A 22,261-nucleotide genomic window follows, 5' to 3' on the forward strand; every position below is an offset into this window, starting at 1 on the left:
AACCAGGGCAGCGGCAAACCTCTGGGCACGGTACTCTCGTTGCCCCACCCATTCCAGTCAACTGGGCAGAGCAGACATGCTAACTGGTCGCTGGACTCTTCCTGCTGGTCTGGGAGCACTCAGAGTGCTCCCAAAAAACACATTCCCAGAAGTGCTGCCAGCCATCAGAGTGCACGTGAGGAGAGCTATTTTTATCCAGAGATGGAGAAATGACACAAAGGTATTTTGATGTCAAGACAGCCTGAAATGTGGGGATCCCTGAAGAGGTCTGACACTACTGCAGGTCAATCAGAGTAGACTGTTCAGTTAAGGAGTGAACCGGTATTGGCTTGCACCAGCAGTTCTCAAAGTGTAGTCTGGGGAACCCTGGGGGTTCCCAGAGTCCCTTCAGAGGGGTCTACAAGGTCACAATTATTTCTATAATAATACTAAGATATGTTTTGTCTTTTTAATGATTAGTTTCTCAGAGGTTAGATGAAGTGTGATACTGTGACAAACAATGTAGAAGCAGAGATGAGAATTCAGCTGTCCTCCATCAAGCCACACATTAAAGAAATTTATAAAAAGGCAAACTAACGTCAGCCTTCTAATTTTTTTAGTTTGGAAAACAGTTACTTTTCATAATGTTATTTATGTTATGTCCTTGGTTTATTAGTGTTTATTTATTTATTTTTATTCTTTGGTCAAGCCACATGCATGGCATATGAGCTCTTATTTCCCTGATCAGGATTCAAACCCACTTCTTCTGCAATGGAAGTGTGGCATCTTAACCACTGGACTGCCAGGGAGGTCCTATTATTGTTCATTTTAAATGAATTAATAACTATACATTTTCTCAGTTTTAACTGCTAACACTATAAATTTTGGTAGAAAAAAATTCACACAAACAAAACCTCTTTGAGTTCCTCAGTAATTTTTGACCATGTCAAGAGGTTTGAGACCAAAAGGCTTGGGAATCACTGCCTTAACTGTGATCAATCTGAAGACTGGGGAGAAAAGCAACCATTTATTTATTTACTTTCTCATTTTTATTTGGCTGCACTGGGTCTCAGTTGCAGCATGTGGGATCTAGTTTTCCGACCAGGAATCAAACCTGGGCTCCCTGCATTGGGAGTGAAAAGTCTTAGCCACTGGACCACCAGGGAAGTTTCTATTTATTTTTTTAATGAAGTCTTTTTTTTTTTTTTTTCTTTTTTTGTCTGCCCCTTGGCAGAAGCAGCGCCCGCTGCAGTGGAAGTGCGGAGTCCTAACCACCAGGACCCCCAGGGGATTCCCAGAAAAGCCACTGTTTAGGCTTTATTTTCCTTAAAGACTTGTTAACAAGTTTTCTCTCTTGATGTGGCTGCAGGGGAATATCTAAATCCGGAGATCTCTATGGGGGTCAGTATGAGAGGGACCCCAAGCTCTAACAGGCTGATGCCACCAGCTGCAGGTCTGACTCACAACCAGGGAAGGGGCCAGAGGACAGGGCGACTCCAGGGCCTGGAAATTGCATGTATCAAATCATCAAGTGAGGGTAATGGCAGCTATGATGTCAATATAAGGGTTTTTTTTTTTTTTTTTAAGAGACCACAGGGATCGTCAGAAGCTGCTTTTTTAATTTTAGCTCTTGGTATCAGCAGGCAGCAGGAAGAATGATTTTGAGAAGATGGGTTGAAAGATACAAGCAAGGGAGCCAGTCAAGAAAACCAGCATGGTCTTTTTTTTTTTTTCTACTTCAAGAAAAAGGTACGTACCCAGCGTAGAGCCTGCAACAAGAAGGCTTTCAAGCGGTCACTCCCCAAAATCAAATCCTTCTTCAGTTTCTCATAATCCAAGGAGGGCAGTAACGGGACATCCTTCAATTTCCTGCTCAGCAACACAAGTTCAAAGAGAAAGAAAAGGGCAGAAGGGCACGTTCATTATACCTCCTGAGTATCATTACGTCCCATCTTGAGCGGCTCTGACAGACTTGTCGGGCAGGGGTCCACTTGCTCTCCCTATGCTCCTGGCATCAACCTCTACCGAGAGGGCTGGGTTCCAGGCCCCGACCCTGGCTTCATAGGGCTCAGCTCTGCCTCTCTTGTTTATGTACCAAGATCTATATACATTTTCCTAACACGAAGAGTCTGCCTAATGGCTATGGAAACCACTGCATGCACAATAGACCAGGGCTCCACCAGGGCTTCCAAGGGAAGAAATTGCATTGGGGACCTCATAACTTCCCATCAAAGTTCTAAGATTCTGAGCAAAATCCAAAGTCTTATTAGTGTCAGCAGGCCCCTAGGGTCCTTCCTAAAAACCTGTCCCCCTCAAGCCTGAGGGGCGGGCTTGGGGGGATGTGAAGGATAGTGAAGTGAAAGTTGCTCAGTCGTGTCTGACTCTTTGCCACCCCATGGACTGTAGTCCATGGAATTCTCCAGACCAGAATACTGGAGTGGGTAGCATTTCCCTTCTCCATGGGATCTTCCTAACCCAGGGATTAAACCCAGGTCTCCTGTATTGCAGGCGGATTTCTTACCAGCTGAGTCACAGGGGAAGCCCAAAGGACAGACCAGGGGTCAGAAAACCACCCTGAAAATGAGGTGCGCCTCACTGACCCTCCAGGAGGTAGGAGGATATGGCCAGGAAGCGGCAGTGGGGACATGCGGGTGAGGCGGGTAGTAAGTAGGACAATTTGCAAACCCTCCTCGAGAGGACCTGAGTCAGACCTCAGGCTAAGGCAGGTTTCAAATAAGAGAGATCTCTGTTCAGAGATCTACAAGGTGCGGACGACCCGACACCTGCATTTGGTTTACCAGAAATGGAAGGAACCATCGTAGATGCCTTGTCTTTTAAACAAGCAACCTCACATTTTGTTTTGTTGAACAGAAGGAGATTGGAGGGTACAGAAAAATTGAAAACTGAATGATGTCTGGACCGTCTCAACGTTAATTTCCTCATTTGGATGTTTTACTACAGCCAGATGAGATGTCACCCCTGGGGGGACACTGGAGGACTCAACTTCAGGTGCATCTGTAATTGTTCCAAAACAAAAAGACTAAAAACTAAAACTGTGCAGAGAATATTAATATTCAATGAGGATTCATTGAGAACTGAGTAAAAAGACTAAATATGTAGGGTTTCATTTGTTTTTAAGGGTGGAGTAAAAATTGGGTTAATATTTCTGGGAGGTAGGATTGGGGGTTCTTTAAAATTTCTTCTTCATATGTTTCTGTGGAGTCAAAATTTCTATAATGAGCATGTATTACTTACATTATAGAAAAAATTTACATGCTAGGTTATTTTTTGGCCACACCATGTGGCTTGTAGGATCTTAAGTTCCCCGACCACGTTGGAACTCCCACCCTTGGCAGTGAAAGTGCAGAGTCCCAGTCACTGGACTGCCAGGGAATTCCCTTAATGTTAGTTTTTAAAAGACAATACGAGATCCTCTTACAGTGCCCAGAAGAAAAAGCTAGAAAAGAGGCATCAAATGGGGTCTCAGTTAACATTTCTGGGGAAGAGCATCTTCAATTTAAAACAAGCAAATGGTAAACCTTTGTACATGACACATTGATTATTTTGATTTCCATCCCCCCCCCCACCCAGAGGCAGATACTATTGTAAGTTTTAAAAGTAATACAAATATGTTAAAAATTGCAATTACAAATAGCTGGCCAGTATTCTTCAAAAGTGTCAAGGCCACAAAAGACCAAGACTGAAGAAGGACTTCAAAGTAAAGGAAACTAAGACGTGCCAGGACTAACACGTGTGATCCTGGGTTGAGTCTCAGTCCACAGAAAAGACATGGTGGAACAACTGGTAAAGTGTGAGTAAGGCCGGCAGGTTAGATGACAGTACTGCTTCAGCATTAATTTTCTCATTTTGATAACTACACTGGGCTTGTGTAAAACAGTAACACTGGGGAATCTGGGTGAAGGATATATGGGAATTCTCTGTACTCTTTTTGCAATTCTGAAATTATTTCAAAAGTAAAAAAAAAGAAAATTAAAATTCAAACAGTCTCTTTTTCTAGACAAAAAAATTTCCATTTTTAAAACCAAGTTTGATAATGTTCCATAGCTGGGGAGCTTCTACTGTAAAGAGGAAAAACTGTCCTATTTGAGCCATATTTACTTGCCAATAATGGACTGATGCTGATGCTAAAGCTCTAACACTTTGGCCACCTGATGTGAAGAGCCAAATCATTGGAAAGGACCCCGATGCTGGGAAAGATTGAGGGCAGGAGGAGAGGGGGCGACAGAGGATGAGATAGTTGGATGCCATCACTGCCTGGATGGACATGAGTTTGAGCAAGCTCTGGGAGATAGTGAAGGACAGGGAAGCCTTGCGTGCTGCAAAGAGTTGGATATATGACTTAAGAGACTGAACAACAATGGCAATATTACCAACAAGTTGCTCAACAGCCTGGCATTTCTGTGGTCCAGCCACTCTCCCAGGGTCCATGAGGAAACTGAGCTACAGAGAGGTATAAAAGTGGTCCAAGGTCACAGAGTCTGTGGCCAAGGGGGTTTTAATCCTGACAGTCTGTGCTCATAAGCACCACATTCTAGAGCCACCAACCGAAGTGAACCAAGTGCAGGGTCCATGTCAGGATCAGGGAGGATGGAGGGAGGGAATGCTGTGTGAACTGCAGGTGTCTGTGTAATCATCTCACAGCACCCAGCCCACCACATCCCCCACTCCCCGCCACCCAAGGCTGGCTCAGGGGGTCACCAGAACCCACCCTAGTCCTCATGTCCATGCCAAAGGCTCTCGACTTCCTTGCTACTGCAACACACATGCCTGGTGGAGCTCCCCACCCCCTTGGGGGACAACCTAATGCTCCAGCACAACACAGAGCCGGCCTGTGGCCCTGGCCATGGTGTGAATCAGCGGAGAACGTGAAATGTAAACACGGCAACACTCCGCTGACTGCTTTATGACAGGAAATTAAATTGATTTCTATAAAACATTATAAGAAAAATTCAATGATTTTTCCATTCGATGCTACCTTGCCAACATAAATAGAAATAACTTTAAAAAGATATTTTTATAAGTATTTTTGGGGACTTAAAAAAAACTTTATTCCAAACATATTTGATAAGTATTACTTATAATTACTGGTATTTCCTTTAATACCTACATGGAGCTCCAGATAATTAAAGGAATTCATCTAAATTAGGCAATTAAAATGAGAATTTATTAAAAGCACTTGGAAATCCATTTTTACCCATAGCTATTCCCCTTAATAACAATTCCTCAGAGCAGTTACTTACACGGGTGCCAAGGAGGCTCTTAACATGGTTGAGGCCTGTGGGGGAAGGGATAGAAGGAAACAGATTGTGTTAAAACACTGACAGCAATGCACTAACCCCCAATCACTACAGTGGCACAAAAACAACAGATTTGCAAAGTTTTTCATCCATTGGATTCTCCAACCATAATCAGATTCAATTTAAAAATTAGCCCCCCCCCAAAAAAAATTAAAAAAAATAAAAAATAAAAATTAGCCCAAGTCCAAGTTATGTAACACCTTACTGATGCATTTCCCAAGCCACCCACCCTTGACATGTTGCTAAACTCCACTCCAAAGAGCACTCTATAAAACCCCGGGTGGGGTCGCCCTGACCAAGCTCCTGGAGGAACTTAAAGCTGCCTAGTCAAAGACATTATAAAAAATTAAAGCAATGAAAATCAGTTTATTATCCTGGTTTTATAAAGATTTTATCTTTGAATATAAAAATAACACACGCACTTTGCACGGAGTCAAACACTATAGAAATGTTTATAGAAAAAATTCACAAGCCCCCTCCCATACCACTCCCTAAAGGGGATTTAAAGATCTGTTTATAGGCCAAATCACGGCCTACTTTATGGGCATGTCCCATTTATTGTTTTCTTGCTTTCTTTTTGCCATATTAAGCATCCACTACAATAGAGAAAGAACCAAGTGCTGTGAATGGCACTTGTTTGGATTGACGCAAACCAACCATAAAGGACATTTGAGAAAAGAAGCGAAATGTGAAAATCTCATTGGTATTACATGATACTAAGGAATTAGTATTAATTATATTTGGTACTGTGGTTATGTTTTGTTTGTTTGTTTGTTTTTTAAAGCCCTTATCTGTTTGAGATGTATACTGAATTATTTATAGGTAAAGTAATAGATAGTCAAAGCTATGGTTTTTCCAGTAGTTATGTATGGATGTGAGAGTTGTACTAAAAGAAAGCTGAGCACCAAAGAATCAATGCTTTTGAACTGTGGTATTGAAGAAGACTCTTGAGAGTCCTTTGGACTGCAAGGAGATCCAACCAGTCCATCCTAAAGGAGATCAGTCCTGAATATACATTGGAAGGACGGATGCTGAAGCTGAAACTCTAATACTTTAGCCACCTGATGCGAAGAACTGACTCATTGGAAAAGACCCTGATGCTAGGAAAGATTGAAGGCAGGAGGAGAAGGGACAACAGAGGATGAGATGGTGGGATGGCATCACTGACTCTGTGGACATGAGTTTGAGCAAACTCAGGGAGTTGGTGATGGACGGGGAAGCCTGGCGTTGCTGCAATCCATGGGGTCGCAAAGAGTCAGACACGACTAAGCAACTGAACTGAGAGTGATAGAATGTTTAGCATTTGCTGAAGAGAACTCTAGGAGGGAAAAGCTAAGTAGAGCAGAAGAGAGGAAGTCTCAGCCATCTGTGGGGCCTTTCCAGAAGGGGCAGGTGGTGGTACTCTGCTTCCTCTGTGTCACCACAATCCTCGAGCCTTATCCACGCTGATCATATTCAATGGTGGTTATTTTGCAGCCACTTCTCTGTCCTTCTCCTTTAGCAGACACCGAGTTCCTCAAAGGCTGGAGATACAGCACCCTCGTGTCCCTAACACAAAGCACAGTGCCTGGACCACAGAGACACTCAGTCAACATTTGCTGAATGAATGAATCAAGACTGACTTCCTAAAGGGGCACTTCAGGGAATTTTCTGGTGGTCCAGTGGTTAGGACTCCATGTTTTCATTGCCAAGGGCCCAGGTTCAATCCCTAAGATCTAAGATCCCTAAACCACGTAGCCAAAAAAAGTTTTTTGTTTTCTTTTAAATCTTCAAAAGTGGGCACTCTAGGGCTTCCTTGGTGGCTCCATGGTAAAGAATCTGCCTGCCAATGCAGGACACACAGGTTCGATCCCTGGTCTGGGAAGATCCCACATGCCGAAGAGCTGCTAAGCCTGTATGCCACAACTACTGAAGCCTGTGCTCTGCAACAAGAGAAGCCCACACACCTCAACTAGAGAGTAGCCCCCGCTCGCCACACTAGAGAAAAGCCCGAACAGCAACAAAGACCCAGGACAGCCAAAAATAAATAAATAAATAAAATTATTAAAAAAAATAGAATCCGTTTCAGAATCCTTGACAAATTTAACAAGCAACTGTAATAAATCAGCCCTGTTGTCAACTGTTTCCCTTCAAAGTATTTACAGACCTCCCAATTCTCACCTCGAAGACAGAAAACCCTGCTTTTAAATGGCTCATGACCAAGTATGTTTTGCATTTTTTAACTCTTTCACTATTTTTTTTTTTTTTTGCCACACTGCATGGTTTGTGGAATCTTAGTTCCCTGACTAGGACTGAACCTGGGCCCTTGGCACTTGGCAGTGAGAAAGCAGAGTCCTAACCACTGAGCCACCAGGGAATTTCCTTTTCTTTTCTTTTTTTTAAAAAACCCTTGACTTTTTTTGTTGTTTTTTTAATTGAAGAAACTACCTGTTATTCCTGTTACTGGCTTAAGTAGGAAGGAGTTCAGAAAATAAGTTGGAAATGTCAACTACATTACTCATCTAACACACTAAGAGGATCAAGGAGCCAGGAATGAGTCAATTAAGGACATAGCCATAGTAAAATATTAGCATAATATATGCACAAAAGAAAAATATTTTAAAATTAGTGATATTGGCTAATTCACATGTCCACAAATAAAATTCACTTACATACATCCCCTTTTCTCATAATTAAGAAAACCTTTTCTATCTTTCAAAAAATTGATTCTTTTCCTCTTTTGCTAAATTCTATGTCATTCTATTTGTCCTATGAAGAAATTAACTGAAAAGTAGTAATAACTGACCCTTTCATGAGAAAAGCCAGTATGTCAAACAGTATCAAGAATTCATTATCTGTGCATGCATGCTAAGTCACTTCAGTGGTGTCCGACTCTTTGTGATCCCCTGGACTGTAGCCTGCAGACTCCTCTGTCCATGGGATTCTCCAGGCAAGAATACTGGAGTGGGTTGCCATGCCCTCCTCCAGGGGATCTTCCCAATCCAAGGACCGAACTCATGTTGCATTGACAGGCAGGTTCTTTACCACTAGCACCACCTGGGAAGCCCCTTTATTATCCAATCAAGTAAAAGAAAACAACACCACCAAAAGAAAAAAAAAAAAAAAACCACCAAACTGGTGATGAGCTGTAGGAAGAATGGCTGAGCACGCTCTTAATGAGAAAGGAGAGGTTATGGTATTTCGTTAAGTCCTTACTGACTGCTCACCCAATAGGCCTCTGCTAGGCACTGTTGATACTGGTGAGCAGGCAAAGACCCTCTTCTCAGACAGCTTGCAATTCAGTGGGGAGAATCAGTGATCAAATAACTCTCCACACCAAATCTGCAAGACAGGGGCAATATTATACCAGCGGGTGCAGACACCAAGGAGAGCACATGGAAGTCAGCCTCGCTTCCCCCTCTTTTCTGCCCGTCCACCCTGAGCTCCCTGCACTGACGGGGGTGCTGGAGCTGAGCGGCAATGAGCTGAAGTTATGAACTGGGATGTTGACCTTAACACGGACACCCCGGTAGAAGCTTGCCCACAGAATGGAGAGCTCACTGCAGGTGACAATGACCACTTCCTTCCCCGAGGTGGAGGCGTTAGTAAGAACACTCAAACACCTCGGGGGGCGGGGGGACGGCCTGCTCTGACCTCTCGACCAGCCTTTACACTGGATGGGATTTCTAAAGGTCACCGCCACCAGCTGTGGGTGCTGCTCTGCAGGCACGTGGGGTGGACACAGATCCAATGGTCTGGCCAAGGAAGGACAGCCCCAGGGAGAGAAAGCTGGGAGAGAAAGGGTCCAAGTCCATCATCAGTTGGATTCACTTCCCTCTCGAGCTAACACTGGATTCCAAGTCTGGACGATGGGCCCAGAGAGCATCCCCTTGCTACGGGGCCCGACTGCAGGCCACGTGGGTGCTGTGTGACCTCTGGTACATTACGCTGGGTGGTCAGGGCGAGGACCCCAAGGGTTCGGGCACCAGAAAGAGACCGGCATCCCAGCCCACAGTGGACGCTGGGCGCAGGCAGGCAGTGCTTTCCCAGCTGGGGAAACACAGTGTGAAGGTGCGGCAACCCTTTCCGGGCCCAGGCAGAGGCCAGCGGAACAATGAACATAGGAACCCATCGCTGAACCTGTCATTAGTCACTGAGCACCTCTCCCATGCCAGGTTCGGGGCAGGGCTCTCTGGAATGCTTGGACGTGGAAGAGATAAATCAATACCTGGGCTGAGAGTGACAGGGCAGAGCTATGCCTCCATCACTGCTCAGCCTGCAGGCCAGGGACCTGAGCCTGGCCCTCAGGGTAGAGGGGCCACACGAGCCTGGGACAGCTCTTGGTGACAGTGGCAGGATGAGGGGCTTTGCTAATGACCCGTGACATCAGGAAGTGTATTTAGAGAAACTGGTGTGAGGTGTGACATGCCGTGAGTGTCCCTCGGTCATGAGGACTGCAGAGTAGTCCCCATGGGGACGGGGTAAGCGGTCCCTCACTGTGGGCCTTCTCCAGATGCCAGTGTGCGGTTGTGAACCTCAGGACACAGCGTGACATCGTGACATCAACGCTTTGTCTGGGGACAGGGCCATCCTGTGGGGCTGGCTTCTGGGCACATGTCTTGGAAATTGCTGTTCCAGGGGATGCAGTCCAGGGAGGGTCAGGAAGAGCCGCAAGGACACCAGGGACGGAAGGCCCTGTTTGGGGCCCGAAACCTCCTTAGACCACGCCGGTCCGCGGCCAGCCCTGCTTCCCAGGCCTTGCTCACCCAGGACTAATGCTGATGCAGGGGCCGCCTGTGCGGTGCAGACAAAGGCAGGACCCTTGTTAAGAGACCTCGCAGGGCATGATTGCCAGGAGACATTAAATAACCACAGGACACTTGAGGGACTGTGTGTTGGCCAGCAGGCAGAGAGGCCACAGGAGCCGGAGACCCAGGGGGCATCCCCACCACCTGGAGAAGGGTGGCTGCTATGGCCAACCCTCTAACAGGAGGTGCACAACTCGAGAAGGCAGGGGTGTGGCTACAGGAGGGGAGCATTGCCATGGACCATGGGGCGAATGACATGTGGAAACAGAGCTAAGCGTGTGAGTGGCGTGGGTGTCCAAATGTGCCGGCGAGTTTTCCAGGACTCTCCAGGCAGGGTTCTCTCTGGCTCCCCAGGTCACTGAGGGCACTGCCCTTGGCCCTGTCCCTCCACCCCCTAGCCTGCAGGTGTTTGAGCTTCTGGGGCCAGGGGTGGGCATGCTGGGGCTCCTCGGGGGGTTTCTGTGACCAGAGTCGGGCCTGGATAGATGGACAGGCATCACATCACGGAGGGCTGAGGACTCCACGCAGAGCACTTTGGACTGCAAGCACTAACAGGTATTACGCGAGGTAGAGTGTCAAGGTCAGATTCCTGTATGTACCTAAATCCTTCCTGAAACCTGTGGGCTAAACAAATAGGACACAGCCAGGGGCTTCCCTGGCCAGTTCGGTTGTTAAGACTCCACGGTATCTTATGCAGGGGGTGCAGATTCAATCCCTGGTCAGAGAACTAGATCCCATTTGTGGCCAAAAAAAAAAAAAAGACACAACCAAAAAGGTCACTCCAGCTCCCATGAGAAGGAGCCATCAGAGATCTAAGGGCTTTGAGACTGAGACCAGGCAGAAAACATTGCTTTAATCAGGACAGAAAGAGAGACCCTGAACAGACACAAAGCCAGGAGGCAGGGCAGGGGGAGCCACAGCTCCCCCTACTGGAAGCTTCAGGAAGTGCCCTCCTTAGCGGAACAGCGTCACAGCAAGGCTTCCTGAACAACTAACTGCACGAGGCCCCCTCCCAAAAGGGTCACGGTCACGGCCACCACCCCAGCTCTGCAGGTTGTTACTGCTAATAAAGATGGCTGATTTTGGAAGTAGATGCCTCCTAAGAGCCACATGTCCTGAGCTTTTAGTATACTTAATGCTATCAGATCTGGAAGTACTATAAATTACATTTCTTTTTTTAAAAATTTATTTATATTATTTATTTGGCTGCACTGGGTCTCAGCTGAAGCATGCAAACTCTTAGTTGTGGTATGGGAACTCTTATTTGTGGCATGTGAGATCTAGTTTCCTGACCACGGATTGGACCCAGGCCCCCTGCCTTGGGAGTGCAGAATCTCAGTTACTGGACCACCAGGGAAGTTCTTATACTTCCAGTGGGGCCTATTGGGAGTTGTGCGAGAAAGGGAGGGTTAATTTTTAAATAAGCCATTTTCTCCAATAAGGACAGATTTAAATGGAAACTTTCCCATCTGAAGAATCACAAACCCAGAGGTGCCACTGGGTGGGCCTTGGGACTCACGCAGGGGGCTGTGTCCACCTTGAGAGTGTCTCTGCATTCATTCTTAGCCACTGCAAATGGGGGCTAAGAGGAGAAAGGCATTCCACAGCACTTTTAAATGCTGTTTGCAGCACACAAAGATGGATGTTGCACCGTTAGAAACAACAAAAACCTGACCATGTCTACCAGAGGAATAGTTAAATGAACCATACTGTTCTCAAATTAAGATTCTAAAAGATAAGGGAGATATAAATATGCTAAAAGGACATGAAAGACTCCCGAAAATATACTATTAAGTTAAAAGAGACAGCTGCAGAAGGATGTATCTAATAAAATCTCAGTCATATATAGTTTTTAAAGGTTTGGAGGATGCATATAAAACACAGTCAAACAGTGTCACCTGTGGAGGAAGGCAGGATGGGGTGTGAGGGAGGGAAGGGATTTGTGCTTCACTCCATTTCCTGCTAAACTGTTATACATGTTCCAGCTGACACATATTTGTGTAGTTCCTGTATAATCTTAGAAGACAAAAAACTCTCCTTCTTGTGCTCTTAGAAGAAGCTTCTTCTTTTACTACTTATCACTAGATGCTTGATAACATGAAATCAGATTCATCTCATGCATGTGCGTGTGCTAAGTCACTTCAGTTGTGTCTGACTCTGCTACCTCATGGACTGTAGCCCGCCAGGCTCCTCTGTCCCTGGGGATTCTCCAGGTAAGAATACTGGAGTGGGTTGCTATGCCCTCCTCCAGGGGATCTTCCCAACCCAGGCATTGAACTCGCATCTCCTGCATCGGCGGCCAGGTTATTTACCACTAGCACTACCTGGGAAGCCCCAAATTCATCTCATATCCCAGTAAATCATGGTCCAGGGTTTGGAGCCTGACTTGGTAGGGACCATGGCATGACAAGCCTAGGGTTAGAGTGGTGACAAGCAGCCCAACTGTTAGAAGAGGCTATGTGGGAGAGTTCTTGTCTCAAAAATTGAACCTGATGAAAGCGAAAGAGGAGAGTGAAAAAGTTGGCTTAAAACTCATCATTCAGAAAACTAAGATCATGGCATCCAGTCCTATCACTTCATGGCAAATATGATGGGGAAACGGTGGAAACAGTGGCTGACTTTATTTTTCTGGGCTCCAAAATCACTGCAGATGGTGATTGCAGCAATGAAATTAAAAGACGCTTATTCCTTGGAAGGAAAGTTATGACCAACCTAGACAGCATATTAAAAAGCAGAGCCATTACTTTGCCAACAAAGGTCTGTCTAGTCAAGGCTATGGTTTTTCCAGCAGTCAAGTATGGATGTGAGAGTTGGACTATAAAGAAAGCTGAGTGCAGAAGAATTGATGCTTTTGAACTGTGGTGTTGGAGAAGACTCTTGAGAGTCCCTTGGACTGCAAGGAGATCCAACCAGTCCATCCTAAAGGAGATCAGTCCTGGGTGTTCATTAGAAGGACTGATATTGAAGCTGAAACTCCAATACTTTGGCCACCTGATGGGAAGAGCTGACTCATTTGAAAAGACCCTGATGCTGAGAAAGATTGAGGGCAGGAGGAGAAGGGGACAACAGAGGATAAGATGGTTGGATGGCATCACCGACTTGATGGACATGGGTTTGGGTGGACTCCAGGAGTTGGTGATGGACAGAGAGGCCTGCCGTGCTGCGGTTCATGGGGTTGCAAAGAGTCGGACACAATTGAGCGACTGAACTGAACTGAATCCTAGGAGCATCCAGATCTGTCAGCCAACTCTGATAATGCTTTGCAGGTGGTACAGTGGTAAAGAATCTGCCTGCCAATGCAGGAGATGCAAGAGATGCAGGTTCAACCCCTGAGTTGGGAAGATCCCCTGGAGGAGGAAATGGCAACCCACTCCAGTATTCTTGCCTGAAGAATCCCATGGACAGAGGAGTCTGGTGGGCTATAGTCCATGGGGTTCCAAAGAGTCAGACATGATTGAGTACCTCACAGCAACAGACAACTCTGATAATGCAGCAGACTTTGGGACAGTTACCTGGGCGGGAACGAGGTAGGGTAGAAACACACCTCTGGTTTCCCCATGGGGCCCTCCGCTAGCATAATCTTCACACACACTCCCCAGAGGGGGTGACTGGCTGGATTTTCACTACCCTGTGCCCCCTTCCTCTGGGCAGTGAGGCTGTGTGGGTGGAGGGGTTGGGGGGCAGGGATTGGCCTTCACTGTCCATGACTGGGTGAGAACATTTCTTTAATTCCAGGGCTGAAAAGTAGGTAACCCACTTGTCTACCAAAAAAACCCCCACATTCTCCAGTATAAGCTTCCTCAGAATCAGCAGCAATACCTTCAGTTCCATTTTCCTTCATTCTATCATATTTTTCAATTGGTTCGGAACTCCAGGGGAAGAAGGGTGCGATTTACCGAACCCTTCGGAACTTTCAACAGTGAATGAGGTTGCACAGGGCCAGATTCTTAGCAGTCAGATTTAAAAACCAGATCAAAGTACTACATTTTGTAGAAGATGCAGCTGTTTTATGATGGATCCTGGCCAGGCTTCTCCATGAACACAGTGAATAAGCCCAAAGAGAAGTTGATCAAGGACCAGGCTAGAAAAAAGGCTGGTCTGTGCTCACTGATTTATCTTGAAAGTGATGACATTCTGTATGGTCTTAGAGTAGAATGTTGTTGTTGTTGTTTAGTTGCTCAGTCATGTCCAACTCTTTGCCATCCCATGGACTGTAGTCCGCCAGGTTCCTCTGTCCATGGGATTCTCGAGGCAAGAATACTGGAGTGGGTTGCCATTTCCTTCTCCACGGGATCTTCCCAACCCAGAGACTGAACCCATGGCCCCTGTCGTGTCTGCTGCATAGCAGATGGGTTCTTGACTGCTGAGTCACTGCGGAAGCCCTTAGGATAGAATATATTCCCCTTAAAAAAATAAAAAAGCAATCTTCTCCTTCTGAAGGGCTTCCCTGGTGGCTCAGATGGTCAAGAATCCATCTGCAATGAGGAGACGTGGGTTTAATTCCTGGGTTGGGAAGATCCCCTGGAGAAGGGAATGACAACCCACTCCAGTATTCTTGCCTGGAGAATTTTACGGACAGAGGAGCCTGGCAGGCTACAGTCCATAGGATCTCAAAGAGTTGGACACGACTGAGTGACTAACACATGCACTTACTCCTTCCGAATCCTAGATCCTATCAGCTCAGTCACCAGACAGCCCATCTAAATTTTATCCTAATTTCCTCTCCATACATTATACATCTGATACCACACATTGACGTTAAGCATGCCCAATCAATGACAATATCCTGTACACTTTCATAATGACCCCTCATCTACTCTTTTTTATCATCTTGTAAGAAAGCTATACCAGGAACAATAAAAGACTGTTTGCAGCTTTTATTGCCTAGTAAGTCAGTGACTCAGTGACCAAAAAAAAATGGTCATGAGTTAAGATAAACAGAGTTCACCCTCCCTCCTGTGAATTCTGAGGCTTAGACTCTGTACCTTGGCCTCACTGCAACGCGGGAGGATGGCAGGACCAGTCTCTTGGCAAACGAAGGTGACCTCCAGCGGGATGAAAGGTCCTATGTGCTGTGTCCCCATCCCCTTTGATGCTGCTCCTTTTAAACATGACATCAGTCTTCTGTTTTGTGCCCTGCCTCAAGGCATGTGGGGTCTCTTTCAATTTATGGTTAAAAATTTACCTTAGTTGTAGCATGTGGGATCTGTTAATGGTTCCCTGATGAGGGGATTGATTGAACCTAGGCCTCCTGTGTTGGGAGCATGGAGTCGTAGCCACTGGATCACCAGGGAAGTCCCTAGAAAGCCCCTGTTTTTGGTAAAGACACTCTGATCCTTAAAGTCATCCCAAGACTGATGACTTACAGCCAGGCATATACAGGACATAAAAACTCAACTCAGCCAGTCCTCAGGGAGGTGGCTTGAAGCCCTCCATCCTAGAGGGCCCACGAGGAAGTTACTTGTTTGACACTCAGATGTCTGTGTGTACTTAACTGACATTTAAAAAAAATGGCCGACTCACTAAGATTTCTGTACGCAGACGTCATTGGAGCCACATCCTCAAGCACAGGCTCCACAGCTCCTATCCTTCACTGTCCACGTGTGGCGCAGCCGACACAGCAGCGGCTGGCCAGTCCTTCCACGTGCACCCCAAGGACACGGTCAAGGACGCTGGCTCACAAGGATGGTACCACATCCTTTCTACCAAGATCCACGAGAGGAACTCTCCTCAGGTCTGAGCTACAGCATCACCCCATGCAGCATTTTTTTGACCTGCCAGTCTTCAAAAATAATGTACTTAGTGACTTGCTTTTAAACTGTAAGAGTAATACACTGAGTTGGAAAAAGTTCATGGTCTAAAGGGCACCAGGGGACATTGGCGGCACTGAGATGGTCTATTGTGGGCACGTGTGATGGGCTCATGGGCGTTCATTTTACCGTTGTGCTTTGGAGGCTGCACGTGCAGCACAAATGTTGTCTTAGATGCAGTGAATATCATCATCTCTTCCGTTATAAATAAATCATGTAACTGCTTTCTGCACTGGCTGCTGGAAAGCCGGCACCAATTTCAGGCCACGCTCCCCACGTGCATTTTTTATACCAGCCTTAGCCTGGCTTACTTTTATTTTTCTCACCCTCATTTCCTTTTAACCATAATTTCTCTTTTCCCTCCAGTATCACTGAGATATAACTGACATCTTTCATTGTGTGAGTTCAAGGTGTACAGTGTGATAACTTGATAAATGTGTGTACTGTGACGTGATTACCACAATATACAGCTGTCACCTCACCTTTTTTTCTAGTAAGAACATTTACGATCTATTCCTTTAGAAACCGTCAAGTTCACAATACAGTATTGTTAACTATAGTCATCATGCTGTCAATTACATCCCCAGAACATACTCACCTTAAAATTGGATGTCTGTACCCCTTGACCAATATCTCTCCATTTCCCCTACCCCCTGGCAACCACCAATCTACTTTCAGTGTCTATGAATTCTAACCAAAATTTCTTTATCTTTGTTTTCTATTTTTTCATTTCTCATATGTGTGTTTTCTCATAATAAGAAGTTGCTTCAAACCTATTTGAGAATGAGGTAGATTATTTTAAAACTAAAAAAGGCCTCTTTATGAAGACCCTAGTGTTCATGTGCAAACACTTCAGGAAAAACTGGGGCTCTAACCCTCGGCAGGAGGGGCTCTGACTTGAAGGGGGACTCTGACCCTCGAGGGGGGGCTCTGACCCTCAAGTAGGGGGTCTGACCCTCATGGGGAGGGGCTGTGACCCTTGGGGGGAGGGACTCTGACCCTCAGGCAGGGCTCTGATCCTGGTGGTGGGGGAGCTCTAAATCTAGGGGGGGGACATCTAACCCTCAGGTGAGGGGACTCTGACCCTTGCGGCTGGGGGCCCTGGTCCTGGGGGGGCTCTGACCCTCGGGTGATGGGGCTTTGATCCTCGGGGAGGGGCTCTGACCCTCGAGTGTGCCTCAGGATAACCCAGTGTTCCCTCCTAGCTGCCTAGCTCCACACATTCGGCCTCTGGACCAAGCGCCAGGCTGGTGTCTCCCGGGACAGGGGTCCATGAATTGAAAACTCCCTCGGGAGACGCTGGTGTACTTTGTCTGTCCCTGGTTGAGGACCTAACCAACTCCCCGAGCCTCCAGACAAGCTCTCCGAGGAAGGACACATCACCTATGGAGTACTTTGGCCTGTAAGGCAAACCTGAATCTAACCCCAAGGAAACATCAACCACAAAAGGAGAAATGTTCTATTTTTAAAGGAGGGGAAGGACTATCTTCTTCTAAAATGTCAATGTCATGAAAGTCAAAGAAAGACTGAGAGGACCTTCAAGACAAAAGGAGGCTAAAGAGACGGGACAAGTCAACTGTAATACCTGACCCCACACTGTGGGGTGGGGGTGGGGAGATGCTGTAAAGGGTGTTAATAGCTCAGCTCACAAAACTGGAAAATGAACAGTAAGTTAATGAGGTAAAATATTGCATCACTATTAAATGTACTGAAATTGATTATCATAGTTATATAAGAGAACGTTCCTATTAATGAATGCACAGTGCACTGAAGTATTTAGGAGAAAAGGACATAATATATGTAATTTATCCTCAGATGGTTCAGAAAACATATTGTGTGTGTCTGTGTGTGGAGAAGAAGTGAACAAAAGAGTTAAATATCAGCAGTTGGTGAATATGGGTAAAGGGTATACAAGTGTCCTTTGGGCTATTTTTGCAACTTTATAAAGTTGAAAGAGAGAAAAAGAAAGGCCCTGCCTGAGACCTGGCAGTTATCTGTAAAAGAGGATGAAGTTGCCTTGGTTTCCTCCTGACCTGCTGCTGTTACCGGCCCTGGTGCCCACAGAGCAGCCCCACCTGGAAGAGACCAGCCTGTCTCCCTGGCAGGAGGCTGCCTTCCAGCTGCTCATTCTCCAAAAACAGCTTTCTTTTCCTTCTGGGAAGGTACAGACTTCCAAAGCCTGCTGGAATGCAGACTCCCGAATGTGTTCTTTCCTCCTGCTCTCTCATTTTTTAAAGTTATGGCATGGTGAAATCTACGGCAACCCACTCCAGAACCCTTAGCTGGAGAATCCTATGGACAGAGGAGCCTGGCGGGCTACAGTCCATGGGGTCGCAAAAGAGTCAGACACCGCAGAGCAACTAACACACGTGGTGAAATCTGTGGGCCTCACCGTGCCGGGCCTCGTGAAGTCCACACTGTGCGCCAGGCTCTGCCGCATCTGGTTGCTGAAGAGGCGGACGCAGACGCTCTGGAGGTACTCGGGCGTGATCTGCAGAGGACACAGGAGGGATGGCTGGTGAGTGTTGCCCTGGCCGGTGTGGGCACTGACGCTCCACGGCCGCTCCACTGGCGCGGAGGTGAGATTTTGCTTTAACATCGGAGTGCTAGCGAGTTGAACCTGATGAGAAAACTAACACTCTCCAGGTGTGACCACGGGATAGCATACTTTAAGTCATGTAATTGCACTTAACATACTCCCACTGTCCTGCAAAATAAACTTTCTTTTTTGGCCACACTGCCTGGCTCGTGGGATCTTAGTTCCCCGACCAGGGATTTTTGAACCTGGGCCCTCCACAGTGAAAGCGCCTAACCACTGGACAGCCAGGGAATTCCCATAAAATAAACTTGATTTTAAACCAATTTTTGGTTAATTCAAGCAGTGAAGTCATGGTAGGGCAGGGAGAGGGGGGAGCGGTAAGAATGGATGGAAAGTCATGATAGAAAGAATGCCGGGCCTAAAATCTGAAGATCTGGGCTCAAGCAGTGGACTCAAGAAAACCAATGGGTCTGCCTCCTGCTTTCCGGACCTGTGGGAAGAGATGGAGGAGGCCTATGGCTCTGTGTCCCGGGGACGAGGGGAGAGCCCAGCACATGACAGATGCTCAGTAAACGGTAACTGAATGAGTAACAGAGGCTTGTTATGAACCACCCAGCGCTCGATGACAGGAGCTGGGTTACTTCTGCATCAAAGCAGTTACACGGCGGCCTCTTTCTGCAGCACCTCTCATGCCTCTCTCATCAGCCATCATGATTCAGGACTATCCAGCATCTAAGGTGGTAATCTCTGAAATGTTTTCTTCTCATGTTTTTGGTTTTTTTTTTTTTAATATATATAAAAATGAGAACACCCTGGTGATTCAGTGGTTAGGACTCTCCTCTCATTGCCAAGGGCCCGGGTTCCATCCCTGGTCAGGGAATTAAGATACCGCAAGCTGTGTGGTCAAAAAAAAAAAAAAAGAGGTAAGAGCGCCCCAACCTGTCCCCAGTCCACCCTGCCCCCACAAGTCAATCCCTAGAGGTTGTTGCTGTTTAGTTGCTAAGTTGTGTCTGACTTCTTTTGCATCCCCATGGACTGTAACCTGCCAGGTTCCTCTGTCCATGGGATTTTCCAGGCAAGTATACTGGAGTGGATTGCCTTTCTCTTCTCCGGGGGATATTCCTGACCCAGGGATCGAACCTACGTCTCCTGCATTGTGGGTGGATTCTTTATCACTGAGCCACCAGACAGTTTTACCTCCTTCCAGACTTTTTCTATGCCTGACTGTTGGAGGGACTTTTCTTTTCCCAGTCTCCTGACTCTGTGTGGTGAACTCCCACATGCTAATGTAACAGGCGTCCTTTCCCAATGCTCACTCACTCATGCCTACAAGAGGACAACTACTCAACTGACTGGTGGGTTGGAAGGAGCAGAAATACTGGGCTAAGACCCCTTCTCTCCCTGTGGCTCTCCCGTCTGCCTCCTGGAAATCTCCGATCTGTTTCAGCCACAAGAAAGACTGTTCCTTGTGTAGAATTTCTTGGATCATCTGGGCTCCACCTCAAGGCTGCACCTCCTACATTATCCTCAGCCCATCTCCTCTGAATGCCTACAGGATCAAAATTAAAACATTCCTTGTTCATCCTGTGCATCTCACCTTTCCTTTTATACCAGTTCCTTCCCTACAACCTAGAAACGTGTCCAGGTATATTTCATATTTCAAAAATACCTTCCCCTTTCTCCTCCCGAGATCCTCATCTATCAACCACCCTCTCGATGTTCCTCCTTCACAGCCATGGTCCTTAAAAGAACAGCCAACATCTGCTGCCTCGCCTTCCCTTTACCTGTCCACACACCCCAGTTGAGCCCCCATCTGCATCACCCCCATGGAAACTCCCATGGTAAAGGCCACCACCAATGACTTTCTAAATGGCAGACACACTGGACACTTTTCAGTTCTGGACTTCTAGAGTTTTCTGTGATTTCTGAGACTTTGGAGCAACACTTTGCTCCTGAAATCGCTTCCTCTCCTTTGATACCAGAACTGTTTCTTTAACACGGAAATCTGATTCTGTCACCTTCTTGCTTAAAACAAGTGAAAAGAGGACAGGACATGTATACAATAGTTGACTAAAAGACAAAATATCAATAGCCAAAAGACATATGAAAATATATTTGACCTCACACATAATTAAAGAAATTTAAGTTGAAATATTCAGAATACCAAGTTTTACTTATCCAACCAGCAAAAATTTCAAAGTATAATCATGCCTAGTGTTGGCAAATGTGTGAAGAAATAGATATTCTGATATGCTACTGGGGGTGGAAGGTACCGGGTAGACATTGTTGAAATCTTTGGAGAAATAATTTGGCAACATCTATCAAAACTTTAATGCCCATAACTTCTGACCTAGTAATTCCATTCAGGTGTTTATCTTCCCTACGTTCAAAAGTATACTGTATATATAAGGATATATACAGTATGTACAGGATTTTCCTGGTGGCTCAGAGGGTAAAGCGTCTGCCTGCAATGCGGGAGACCCAGGTTTGATCCCTGGGTTGGGAAGATCCCCTGGAGAAGGAAATGACAACCCACTCCAGTACTCTTGCCTGGAAAATCCCATGGACAGGTGAGCCTGGTAGGCTACAGTCCATGGGGTCGCAAAGAGGTGGACACGACTGAGTGACTTCACAGTATGTACAACATTTTGTGTTATAGCAAACAAAAAAATCTAAATGTTCATCATCAGAGATCTGACAAATTATGGCTGACCCTTACAGTGGAATAATGTACAAGCATTAAAAAGAATGAAGCAGTGTGTGGTCATGTGGAAAGATTTCCAAGATATGCTGAAAGTGAAATAGCAAGTTTGAGAAGGATAATGGGTTACATAACCCCAAGTAGTATGTGTATATGCACACGCACGCACAGAAGGGTTCTGAAGTAATACACAAGTGTTAATCTTGCAAGAAAATGAGACTAAGGAACTGTATGTGTAAGGGGCCTTTTGCTCCTAACTATATACTCCTCTGAGGTGTTTCAATTTTTTGCTATGAGTATGTATTTATTTTACATTAAAAACAAGCTAGTTCAGATTCCAGTGCTGCCCCCTGCCCCAACCCCATGTCTCCCTGTCTTGATACTGGAGGCCCTTCCAACCCCCTGCCTAGTGGTGTGTGGGCCTCTGCTTGCACACTCCAGCATTAAGAGCTCAGGTCCCACCTGTGGTCAGCGGGCCACACCCGGCATCACATCAACCCTGGCTGTGGCAGCCACACCGCGACGATGGCAGTTATTGTTTAATAGGAGAGACGGCAAAAGGAAAACACACGTTTTCTTTTATTTCTGTACTATTTGAATTCTTTACATACATGCCTTCTTTTCTTCATTTTTTTGTTAACAGTGATTACATAAGCCATCTTTGTTTTGTTTCTGGTACTTCTCTGTACTAAAGAAAAGTCGGCATGTATTGTTTTCAGAACTAAAAAGCCTCAACAATTTTCAAGATATACATTTCAAAAGTTCCTCGTAACTGCAGGCTGAAGCACATGTTCCTAAGCACAGTCTATAAATCTCTCCGTGACTGCCCCCAATACACCTCCCCTGCCTCGTCTTCCAACATATGCCACTCCCCACCCTCTAGCTTCGGCCATTCCAGCCATACCATGCAACTTTCAGCAGTTCTGTGAATGTTTGTGTGCTGTGTTTTCATCCGGGCAAAGACATTTCAGTATAGGGTATTAAAACATATTTAAAAGAATCCACCTGCAATGCTGGAGACCTGGGTTCAATCCCTGGGTTGGGAAGATCCCCTGGAGAAGGGAAAGGCTATCCACTCCAGTATTCTGGCCTGGAGAATTCCATGGACTGTACAGTCCATGGGGACG

The 22,261-nt window shown here is 46.1% G+C and overlaps 1 protein-coding gene across 2 annotated transcripts in view; it reads right to left on the bottom strand.

The window, feature by feature from the left end:
- ARMC9 (armadillo repeat containing 9) overlaps positions 1 to 22,261 on the bottom strand; it is a 172,458-nt gene that overhangs the window by 119,059 nt on the left and 31,138 nt on the right. For both annotated transcript variants that reach the window (XM_043444550.1, XM_043444551.1), the window contains exons 9-11: positions 18,287 to 18,385; positions 5,241 to 5,275; positions 1,737 to 1,848 (exon numbers count right to left, since the gene is read on the bottom strand). In XM_043444550.1, coding sequence (XP_043300485.1) covers positions 1,737 to 1,848; positions 5,241 to 5,275; positions 18,287 to 18,385 — 246 coding nt within the window. The remainder of the gene's footprint in view (positions 1 to 1,736; positions 1,849 to 5,240; positions 5,276 to 18,286; positions 18,386 to 22,261) is intronic.

Source organism: Cervus canadensis, chromosome 24, assembly GCF_019320065.1.
Source record: "Cervus canadensis isolate Bull #8, Minnesota chromosome 24, ASM1932006v1, whole genome shotgun sequence".
Lineage (NCBI taxonomy): Eukaryota > Metazoa > Chordata > Mammalia > Artiodactyla > Cervidae > Cervus > Cervus canadensis.